The 12,061-nt window shown below is 42.5% G+C and overlaps 1 protein-coding gene across 1 annotated transcript; it reads right to left on the reverse strand.

The window, feature by feature from the left end:
• Positions 1 to 3,779: 3,779 nt before the first annotated feature.
• On the reverse strand, positions 3,780 to 4,781 carry noto (notochord homeobox). The gene is made up of 3 exons (XM_076146615.1): positions 4,391 to 4,781; positions 4,097 to 4,284; positions 3,780 to 3,992 (listed from the first exon to the last, which is right to left on the reverse strand). The coding sequence occupies exons 1-3, from the start codon at positions 4,779 to 4,781 to the stop codon at positions 3,780 to 3,782; spliced, it is 792 nt and encodes a 263-aa protein (XP_076002730.1).
• Positions 4,782 to 12,061: the final 7,280 nt, after the last annotated feature.

Raw genomic sequence — 12,061 nt, forward strand, 5'->3', positions numbered from 1 at the left:
TCCTCCGTCACCTGGACTGAAGCAGCAGCAGATTCAAACCCCGCTCTATCTCTCTCTCTCGTGGCCCCTTCGCGTTCCTCCGTTCATTAATAAACTAATTGGCCATTTTGTTTCGCATTAGCGTTGTGTGTTCAAGCTAATCTGTCCCACTTAAATACTTGGAAAATTTCACCCCGTTATAACGAGATGGGAAAAGTAGCACGTCGCTGCGTTTGTGCCACCTGCGTGAGAAATGGGCCCGTTTCGCCACCTGTACGGACCCCGCTCCTCCACCGGCAACCCCCCTCTGCATAAACAAACACGTCGCCTTTAACAAGGACCAGGCAAGTGACGATGATGCTTTGTGAGACTCACCGACATATTCATGCATTAAAAATCGCGTTTCAGCTGTTTACAGCCACGCGTAACGACGAACCAGACCAGATTAACAACCCAACATAAAATGGTTGGTTGTGCGTAAAGACGCGCGCCGGATGAATGTCCACCACGTCCTTGTGCAGTTATCAGCCTCCACGCTGCTTTGTGTTCGGTCTTAAACTCTATCCACGCTGCTCCGTCTCGCTGAATGCCCTGAGAACAGGAACTGCCACTTCCTGTGTTGAAGAGGGCATTTTTATAAAGACTGCAAAGCCTCCCAAACATCTTTCTTTGGCTCCTCTTGTCAGTGCCCGTGTCAGAAGTCATTGTGCGTCTCAAATGCGGCTCTTTCAGCGCCACACAAAGGCCAGCGTCCACTTCAAACGGCTGTAATGACAGCTAATGACTATTAGATGGAGTAGAAGGACCCGGGCCGCTGCAAATAAAATGCAAAGGAGGATTTTCTTTTTTACTATTGCCCCCCTAAACCGTGTGTTGGTCAAACTGAGTGCAGTGTGCTATTGGAGCAGTGGAGGTTATTGCTCTCCATGAGAACTTTCACACCTTCTCCCAGCTGAATTACGATGTAATGAGGAAGGTGACTCACCACCTGGGCCCGAACCAGCAAGTTCAGCTGCAGGAAGCTTGAGCTCAGATAAGTTCAATCTTTAATAAAGACACATTGAATTAGTCCAACAAAAATAAACAATGAAGAACAATAACATGTTGAAGTGTTTGACTGATAAATTCTGAGCCTGACTTGACTGATTTGCTCGTCATTATTATTTTATAAAGCTTTTTATTTAGCTGGGCTCCAATCTTCTAATTACCCCTTTTAACACAAGTTTGTTTTAATGACATCACTTCGTTAGTTTGGATGACATAAGTTTGTTCATGACATCCCTTGTTTAGGTTTCTTCAATGACATGATTGCTATTTTTTTTGATGACATCATTGCTTTTAGTTTAGATGACATCAATTAATTTTTTTTCGTTTGAACCTAATAATCGTGGATTAGCAACCTTGGAATTGGAAGTATTGGAAGCGACACAGTCTTCGATCACTTATAGTACCTTGGACTTTGTAACTTTATGTTTAAGAATAAAATGTCGAAAGGAAGTCACTGTGGTGTTGTGTTCTCATTGATAGTATATAAATCGATTACCTTTAATTAGACAATTCTTGACTGATAACATTCAATTCTGCTTTTTTAAAATTCCTATTGTCTCTAGAAAAGCTGCTATACAGGTATTGGGCTCTGTGTGTAAAGTGGTGAAGAAATAAGAGGTAATGACAACAATGAGTCCATGACAAAATGAAGATGCAACACAGGTTTCTTAAGAGTTTCCAGACCCTGAATGGAGTGCTCAGAAACCTCATGCTGGCCTGTGGCCAGGCGTTAAGGTGCCCTGTGCTAATTGGGACGATGAGCCCAGTGACCCCCAGCCCCCCCCCCCTCCTCCCCAGGCCTGTCCAGGTTTTCCCAGGCCTCTCACTGCTTCTTTCTGTCCCTCAATGGGATTACGTGGGGCTGTGGAGAGAGGAGAGGAGGGGAAGGTGGGGAGCTCTGATCACATCAGAAACGGCTCACCGGGGTTTTACGCAAATGCTGCTCCGCCAGCAGAGCCTCGACCCTAATCTGACCGAACCAGAGACACCAGGAGAGAGAGCAGGCAGGGGGCGGCCGACGAGAGAGAGAGAGAGAGAGAGAGAGAGAGAGAGATACTGTTTATTAAACCTCTGTAATACTGCTACCAGCCCATCAGACTTACAGCAGATTATCTCACACATTCTGTTACACATTGGGTTTCATTATGGCAGCATTGGGAGGAGAATTTGGTTTGGTTTGGTTTGAGGGTAAGCTTAAACACACCTAAATTCCATCCGACATGCTTTGACCATATAGGACAATGCATAGAAATGACACACAAAGTCACGTGAAGTTACAATGACACACTCTCCACTCGTCCATATCCTGCACAAATCTGCTGTACATGCAAGCAGAGATCGGACATCTGACAGCTTTACAACAGAAAGCCATCACTATTAGATGACCGCTGATGCTCAGACAGGTCCATCACCTCTGTGCCAATTCACTGTGGCCCGAATAGTGGAAAACAGACCAGCTCTATTATATGTCGTTATTTATATTATTTCTGGTGACATTTGTTGTTGTTGTACTCATTCTAGACCATTATTCAACAAAGCAAGTGTCATCTGCATCAAAGACTCTTGTCAGCTCTGTTATTAACTTGAGGGAAGCTTAAAAAGAAGGTTCCAATCCCATCAACACAAACTCATTTTCAGGATTAAAGCGAAACTAAACTTATGTTCTGTGTTCCCTGTCCTCTTTGTTTTATATATGGACCACATTGTCCACAGGACAGGGGGCTTTCAGGTTGACCACCCCAATTATCTGCTCTGATGGACTCATTTGCTACATCCCAATCCTTTCTACACGCTGTCCTCTCTTGTCTTATCCCGTGTGTCTGCCAGGCAGGCGTGACCGGACAGCGGGAGTTCCTTTCCGCCTGGAAGGGAGAAGATGTGTTTCAATAAAAGCAGAGACAAAACACCTGCTGGCAGTGGGTGGGCGTTTGGGAACTTCGTCCTTTGAGGACCGGTGAGAACAGGCGTATTGACCATTTAAACAGATTAAATAGTGAGACCTAGGTCCCTATAGCCCGGCCTGAGACAGACTGACCCCTACCACCCCCAGCTACAGATATCCCTGCTAATCCCTGAGGTAGTTATTTATTTGCTTAGCTCAATCAGAGGGGGACCCCGGTCTGTCCCAGACTTCAAGCATAAACTGTCCCAGACTCCCAAGTGCTGTGTCAGATCAAGCCATATGGAGGAAATGTCCTCTGTCTCCCTTATCCTGAGACAGGCAGAGGTCAAAGGGCACTAATGATGATGACTTGATTTGGTAGGCAGAATTTTTGTGTTTGCATCAAGATTTTGATCATTTTTACCTTATTTAGGCCGCATAATATGACTTAAAGTTTGCGTTAATATTGCTTAATCTGTACACGGAGGTTGAGAAGTCACTCCTGTGGTCAGAATTATGCGGTGTTTGCGGCGATTATGGTGTTTTTTCTTATAGATTGTGTTTCTTATATTTATACTGTATATATTTTAGACCCGAGGGACTGCTGAATAACATATTATAAATGCAGATTTGTAAGATCACAGGAATGAACAAGACAAATCCCATTGTCATGTTATAAAATATATTTCTGAATACTTCATTCAAACATACAAAAAATGAACATGAAGTGAACTCATGGAAAGAGCAACAAAAGTAGAAAATTAAATATATAACTATACATCTATTAAATAATCATAGTCAGAGACCCAGGCCTCTTTTCTCAGCAGCATATGTACAAAGTGTCTTTTTGAGAAGTCCAGTGTGTTTGGGGTCAACAGTGGTCAGTGGAGATGTCGGACACGTCGATATCCACATCTGAAGAGTCAGAGAAGGCCTCATCGTCTTCGTCACCTTCATCCCTGTGGCCCTGGGAGCCGGGGCTTTTGGGAGGAGCAGCCAGGCCCAGTTTGGCCAACTTGGCCTGCTGCTGCTCCAAGCTCTGTTTGCGCCACTTGATGCGTCGATTCTGGAACCAAACTTTGACCTGGGGACAGAAAACAAAGCGGTTTAAGTTACAAGTCCGACATTATGGAGGCATGATGCTGTTTCTGGGTTTAAACAGCTGAATATCTGAGTGTTTCTTCTTACCTGAGCTTCTGTCAGCTGCAGCGCAGAGGCCAGGAGGAACCTCTCGGACCCCACCATGTACTGTTGCCGGGCGAACTCCTTCTCCAGTCGGGAGAGCTGCTCACTGGTGAAGCTGGTACGCATCCGTTTGGACTTTCCACCTTTGGCCTTGAAGGAATGGAGACCCGCGTTGACTTTGGACATTGAATCTGCAAGAAGAGGAGGATGAAAGGGTTACGTTTAATCAGACTGTCAACGGGTGGGGAGTTTAGTTTGGTATCTTCCATTAAGATTAAGCAATTCAGAGCTATTTACCTTGTGCGTAAAAAGCTCCACGACACGAAGCCTGGTAGGTGAACGGCGGGCAGCAGTAGACGGAATATCCGGGTGGCGTGTGAGCCGCTGGGTGTAACATGTTAGCCGAGTAGAGGTAAGGAGCCGGTAGCGGTAAGCCTGCGTGGCCGGAGAAAGGGAGCAGAGGGGCGGCCGGGTGGTACTTCACCCCGCGGTGCTGAGTTGGACTCGTCCGGTCGCCGCGCGGGTCTTCCGGCTTGGCGAGCAGAGCGTCTATAGTGAACGACTTCCCACTGGGAGCCTTCGCCGGAGATGCGCACTGGCTCCCCGGGTACTGCGAGTACAGCGGGCCCGGTGCGTAAGTAAGCCCGGAGTATCCATAAACACCGGTGGGTCTGTTCGGCACCTGCATGTCCAGCTTGAAAAATATTGAAAAAGTTGATAAATAGTTGAAAGTTTTCCTGAGCGTTGTGTCTCCGAGTGCAGCCGGGAGGTGAATGCTGTTCCTGAGAGCGGATCAGTCTTCATTTATACCCGGGGCCGGACCTGGAGGTGTCAACAGCCCCCCATCGCTCCTTTGTCTTTCTAAGTAGCAGATGAGAGAAACGAACATCCCGACAACGTATCCAATTAATTGGTGGAGTAGTACAAGCTGAGATTGTCAAACATCCTAACCCTTTGAATGACAAGGCTTTTGAAGAGCCGAGGGGGCAGGGAACTCAAGAGATTTACCGGCCTACAAATTCTTGCATGGATCTTAAGTCCAAATGTAATCATTACCGCTGGGAAAGCCTTGATGTTACCAAATCATCTTATTTGGAGCCTTCTGAGTCCCGGCTGGCCGACAGATGCTTTAAGCAGCGTAACAAGTCGCTTCGCCATTGGAGGCCGACATCAAGCTGCACAATTTACAGACACACAACTGTTTCTTTTTTTTAATGCCTTTAATACAGGAAAGGTCAGTTGTTGTCTTTAATTACGACGTAACTTACACACTCCCCAGTTCAGATTTTCCCATACAGTTGCAAATGAAGAATCACTCTTGTGTAAACAGTCCATGATCTTTTTCCTGTATGAAATGAACGCACTCTTTTCTCCTAAGTGTGTGATTTAACAGCGGCGGTGTCGCTGTTAAAATGGAGTAAGTGTCCCGAGTAATGGAGGCGTCAAATTCAGCAGGTTTGGTGTTGTGACAGAGAGCCGCTGCTGCTTTTTAACAACTAATCTCGGGCGCTGCGTTAGTTAATCCACAGGTTGATCCGCATCTTCTGAATGCATTGATGCGGCTGGGAAAAGCCTGCGGATAAAATAAGTCCCCAATTTAGTCTAAAGTCTTAAATCAGGGTGTTATATTAGAATATGTGCAAACTGAATTAGCTGAAAATGTGTCTCTCTACTCGTAATTCATCACTTCCGCAATTCCGTATGAAAACACACCGCACACTCTCAATCTATAATGTAACTGTGCAGGAAAACAGACGCACTTTTCGCTTTAATGCGTCATCAACGGCGTCTCAGATGAATCGCAGTGCGGTTTCTTTGAAGGGAGTCATTTGCTTTCCAACGCTACCCAAATACAAAGACATTCTCTCTTTCAACTTGGATTATTTCCAGCTCTGCAAACTCTCCGGGCTCATTTCCATCATTTTGGAAGTGGCAGAGAGCGCCTCTAAAGCCTTAAGTAACTGTTAAAACACATTTAAACACCGAAGCGAACCGCTTTTTCCCTTTGACCTCTATTTATTCTCCTTAGCTGACACTAGAATGTCTAATGAAGAGGGCAAACACAGACTTTCTCGACTCTGCCTGAACGTTAAAGAGCCCTGTGATGCCTTCACGACCCCCGGACCACCCACCCATGGACAGTGTTTACAGGCCTGCACTGCAAAGAAAAAAAAAAAACATTGACTCACATTCTGTAGAAAATGTAGCCAGTCTTTCCAAAGACAATAACAAAGTTGAGTGATGTCATCGATGTCATTTTTTTTGTGTAAAATTTGATTATCGGGTTATTCAGACTTATTGGTGTCTGGTTCAGAAAATTCCAGTCATCAAAATTGGATGAAAAGGTTAAGATGTTACAGTTGATACACTTTACTGATTATAAACAGTGTTTTCCTTGCAGCTCTGCTCTTAGAAATGCTGTAATCACTTTCTGGGCATATTGTAGTTTCTGTTATTTGTGACTGACAAAGCTATCAATTCTGCAGAAAGGCAGAATTCAATTGAAGATTCAGTTCAAACGTACACGTTTGAATACTGACAGAGCAGAAGGATAAATTACATTTTGTAATAACAACGTTTATTGTACGGATTGGAAGAAACCAACTCACTGGATCGTGATCAGAATTTGACTTTTGTAGAATTAAAAAGAGTGAAATAGGATCAGGAATGGATTCAATCATTAAATCACTAAATGAGACCTAACTAGTTGTTAAGATAGACACCTTTTAAGATAAGATAAGATAAAGGGTTATTATCCAGCGGGAAGTTACTGTGCAACAGTTAGAGTACAGTGGAGAATGAAACAAGGAATCGCCTCTACTGCAATACAAGGGGTTACAATGTGTTTCCTCATGAATGGAATAGGTTTGCAGTATACAACTTCAACTTCAGACACTTCAGTGGTGGCCTGACTCTTGCCTGCACATCTGGACACCTGCAAGTCTTTCCTCATACGCACACCACATGTGTCACATTATGATCAGATGGAGGATCTGATAGTTGCTCCTCTGCGGTGCCTAATGATGGAGCTGCAGAGAAGACCAACATGCCCTTGTTGTGTATTGGAGCCAGACAAGGAATACACGGCCCATTGTCCCTGGAGAGAGACCTTTTCATAGTCATGGCCTGAGAGGAGAAAGAGGCCGTAGAGATGCTCTGTAATGGGGCCATCCTGCCCAAATGAGGCTCTCATCAAAAGCTTGAAACTCCTCACCTATCAACGCTCGCTCACCCACTGGGGCTTGAATGCTTAAATGCATTGTAGTGCATTTGTATCTCACCGCTTAGTATTTATGATACTTCAGGTGATGAAACCAAGGGACCATGAAGCGAATGATGTCTTTAAAATCATGCACATCATCAGAACTGATAGATATGTGAAGTTCTTCATCTTCGGCGGTGGAGTTGTTTTGACTTCTGGAGTCTCAAATCCTAATTGCATTTCTATTTCCATCGGTTTTCACTTTAATCTGGTGCATGAAAAAGCTTGGGAAAGTTCTGACATTTCTGCCAAATTTGTCAATCATATTCTCAGTTTCTTATGAGTTACATGGATAAAATAAATCCAGGGATATTTATTGAAATATTTTTAGAAACATCACAATAAATAATAGATTTTAGAAAGTTTTTAGATTTCTTCATGATTATAGAAGCTTCTACAAAAAAACCCAAAGGAAAATAATGAAAAACAAAGAGGAAAAAATGTCTGAGAAGCTTTCACAAGCCAAAACGTGTCTGTGCAGTGATTTCATTTTTACAAGGCGGCTGTTTGGGTACGAAACAGATGAAGTTAGACATAATAGTTCATCTGATTTGTCATTATTATGTAGCGCACATGTCAACAAGAGGAACCTAAGTCAGATATTTATGACATTAATCCCAATATCACGTGTTGGTGTGCAGATCTTCTATCAGCATATACAGAAGGTGCTAGATGAAGAAGAGCTGGGCTGGGGTGGGGGGGCTGTCTCTGTCCCATCTCACCTTCTCTCTCAGTTCACACGTGATTGAATGAAACAAAAGCATGAAGAAACACAGTCATCATCATTATTATTGAGGTGAAAGGGGAACACTTTTCTCACCTGCTCGACACATTTAACAGCCACTGTAATCTCTCCCTTTCCTGTCCACCACATCCAGCACTAATGAGTTTATGAAGCCGTTTGCAGAATGATCCGGCACGGCCCTGCCTCTGTCACCTTGCTGCAGGGACCTGAGGAGTCATTACAGAGACCTGAGGGGCCTTGGCCCTCACCTTGACTGTGAATGGGGACCATTGAAAGGCCAGGTAGGCCCTGTCTGGTTCTAATACACATCCATGCTCAGCTGCAGGCAGTGTGTGGTTTGGCCAGGGCGAGCCATTGCAAAAGGCAGCTGCTGGATGTTGAGTTCAGAGAAGTTTATTGTTAATAAGTCCCAGAGCACATATTATCTGCAGTCAATTAACAGATCAGTACACTTAAATAGCATTTAAAAAGCAAGTAAAAGTAAAAAAGTAAAGCTCTAAAATCTACTGTAAAACACAGCATGGAAACAACCTTTGAAAATGAATGCGCATGTTAATAACAATTATTTTCTGACAAATATGTTTTGACTGCAGTCGCACTGTCATTACTTTCACGCGTTCAGGCAAGTCTGGGTGGATCCAATGTTGTGTCAGTACATTGGTGCATACTGTGTGTGTAAAAATGTAACACTGACTTACAGTTGTTACTCCCTTATTAGTTCCAACCCCATTTCATGTCCAGTGACTTTACTTTGACTCTTACATTGTGTTTGATAGACACACATAAGAGCACGCATGTCAAGTCAAGTCAAGTGTATTTAGTATTGCATGTAATGTCTTAAATGGCTTTTACAGGCCTACAACAGCAGACGGATCCCAATTTGGCCCAGAGCTCTCTAGGAAGGCCCCCTAAACCTTAGTGTATAAGGAAAAGGGAGAAACCTTGGGAGGGGGAACAACCATAGGACAAAATATGAAAATATAAAAAGATGAGTAACATGAGTCCTATGAGAGAAAGAGAGAGAGAGCTCATGACCTTTCGGGGTGAACATAGATACAAGGTTTCTTGTTAATACTTCCCCTAATCCAGTTATTAATAATGACTGATTGGATGTTTATGGATGCAAATGTTCATATAGACACACAAGTATGAAGGGTTTCTTATGACCTGGTTCATATTTTGATGTCACAACGGGAACAGTGCACAAATATAACAAAAGAATTACCCAAATCTCTTTCTCTTCGTAGATGCCAATGATGTGTCTCTTTTTTGAGGGTTATGGGAAGAGGAAGGAGAATTTAAATATAAAGATGGAATGAATAAGAATAATCAAAAAAAGTTGGATTCGTTCTTGCTGAATTTGCCATAAATTGCAGAGAAAGTAAACCACTTTCATTTCCTTTCAGTTTCGCTTGGTGTTATCTTGATATTTACTCAGTCAGTAGTGACTTTGCTTATACGTGTCAGCATAAAACGTGTCTAAACATGCAAGCCTCAGTGCTAAAGTGCAGACTGATCTCTCCATTAGTGACTCCATAATGATTTAAATGAAGCACTTTGCTCCTCAGGAGGGGTTTTCAGAGACTGTTGATGCTTCAGCACTCAGGCCTTCTGTGATCCTCTGACTTTGTCCGGACCAGAAGCTCTACGCTCTTGCTTCATTCATGCAATTTAAAAGGATATCGATATTTCTGCTCTGTGCTTTGACTCCGTATGATTTTTCAGTTTGGAAGTGTGTTTTCTTTCTTAGTTTTGGAAAAGGATAAAGGGCAGAAATGACATAATGTTGGGAATTAGGTTTAATTAGACACTGGCTGTGAAGGAGGAATCTCAGTAAAGGATATCAAACAATATCAATATCAATCCAGCAATAGATATTCTCGGTATTTATTGAGTGTTATTGTTATATTATGTATTTGCATTCATTAGTTGCATTGAACAGTTTTGTTATTGTGCTGCAACTTTACCTTGAAGCAAAACATCTGAACCCTTCATGTTCTCAGTACTTTATCCTCATATGGCATCTCTCTCATGTGTGTACTGTACGTCTGTGTAATCCTTACGAAGAGTTGGCGTTGATATGTGATTCACTTGAAATGGTTCATTACGGTGGGTTAAGTAACATCACTTGGTTAAGTTTAGTGAAAGATTGTTGTCATGGTTACATAAAAGACTTTGATGGTGATTTCAGGTATACATTCAGATGAGACCAATGAATGAATTATCCTAAGAGGACCAGGCTGTACATTTAAATGCAATGTTTGGTTGATACCACATTCCATTTTTGTTGTATATTTTTATTGAAGAAAGCATTTGACATGACAGTGAGCATACAGCTATGGGATATTGGGTGAACGTTTTTTTGATACAGAGAGAGAGACAGAGAAAAGAAAGAGATGTTGATTGGGAACTCTGGAGTGTGATACACACGCGGATAAGATGTATAAGGAGATGGGGGGGCTGTGGCCAGTGGCTTGTACCGTCAGGTGGAGCTAAATAGTTGTGTTTAGGGTCAAAGTAAAGGTTGTGAGGCAACCTTATCCCACTACTGCTAGTCGGATCCATGTGTGTAGCACCTTTCCATTTACAGGTTATGTATTTATTATTATTTTTATATTACTTTTTTTCTTAAACATACAGGAGGGAAGAGAGGCAGATAGTTTGAAAGAGAGAGAGAGGAAGGAGAACTGAAACCCTGAAGAGAACTAAGCAATGTAATGTTTTGTTGGTATGATGATCTCATAGGTTAAGTTTGGCATCATAAGCTGTGGTGGGAGAAAAAGAGAGAAAAACATATTGTGAAACGCGCATCATAATAAAGCATTTAGGTTGTTTTCATTTAGAAAGGAAAGGGAAAGTAAATAAAGGAGATGTAATGAGGAGCCCTTCATCAGTGCTCTCCTCTGTGTATGTTGCCTATATGGCCCAAACATGATACGACCAGACTAATGCCTGAATTAAAACCAGCCTCTTATGCATGTTCGTATGCAGATTTTGTGTGTTTTCCATTTACACGTGAGGGAGGAGGGAGGACCTGGACTCGCTGCGGCTAAGCATCCATTAGCATTGACACCAGCACTGTGATGGCTGGCAGTGCAAGCTCCTCTCTCCTGGGCTAACAGGGAGCATTCAGAGCACAAAGTCCTCCAGTAACATTTGATGCACACAGTCCAGGTCATTATCAACTTAATGAGGGATTAACTTTCTCTCTCCAACCAGTATCTGTTTACTGTCCCGTCCTGGGAACCAAGCATGTGTGTATTCATCATGTCTCACTCTCTCTCACACACTCCACAAAAGTATAGGAGTCATTACAACTCTGCTCCTTGTTGTGTCCATGGACTATTTATGGTTAAGTAAAAAAACATTTCCCACTTTTTATTCTTGCCACAGTTATTCAACACCAAAATGCACATATACCCATTAAATAATAACTCAGTCATTGTTTTTCATTAAGTAACAAATTATATTTATACATTTGGCTATATTACCTTTTGAGGAGCATTTTTATGAAATACAGCATGTTGGCTGTATGTTGTGAAAGTGATCATGAGGGTCACTGTCATTCCCACAACGCCACACAAAAAGTGAATTTCAGGAAGTTCTTTCAGGTTCTTTCATGTTCTTTCTTTTATGTAGGCCATACGTGGTTACCATGGAAACTGCTAAGTCACAATGGAGCACATAGCTGGAGAGTGTTTTGTTAAAATAAGCTCATGCACAGGAAATGCTCATTATAATGCAGTACATATAGATCATACTCCTGTTTCAGACCAATACCACCTACTATAATCATGGACCCATCTTGGAATAGTCCTAGAAATGTTTTAATAACGTAATAATAATCTTGATAAGTTAAAGTAAAACCTGAGTAAGGAGAACAATTAAAATATTTATACAGTTTGTCCTCAAAAGTCACAGAATGTCATGACTTTTGTTGTAGTCCAAGCTTTAGTTTTGA

The sequence above is a fragment of the Genypterus blacodes genome, unplaced genomic scaffold (genome assembly GCF_046128005.1).
Source record: "Genypterus blacodes isolate CSIRO-AG114 ecotype Tasmania unplaced genomic scaffold, CSIRO-AGI_Gbla_v1 ptg000033l_1, whole genome shotgun sequence".
Taxonomy (NCBI): domain Eukaryota; kingdom Metazoa; phylum Chordata; class Actinopteri; order Ophidiiformes; family Ophidiidae; genus Genypterus; species Genypterus blacodes.

What these genes read in the sequence shown, in the direction of transcription:
- noto (XM_076146615.1), bottom strand. Translation starts at nt 4,781, where the DNA reads ATGCAGGTGCCGAACAGACCCACCGGTGTTTATGGATACTCCGGGCTT. An exon ending in TGGAGCTTTTTACGCACAAG is followed by an intron (nt 4,285 to 4,390) that starts GTAAATAGCTCT and finishes CTCTTCTTGCAG; the next exon opens with ATTCAATGTCCAAAGTCAAC. An exon ending in TGCAGCTGACAGAAGCTCAG is followed by an intron (nt 3,993 to 4,096) that starts GTAAGAAGAAAC and finishes TTCTGTCCCCAG; the next exon opens with GTCAAAGTTTGGTTCCAGAA.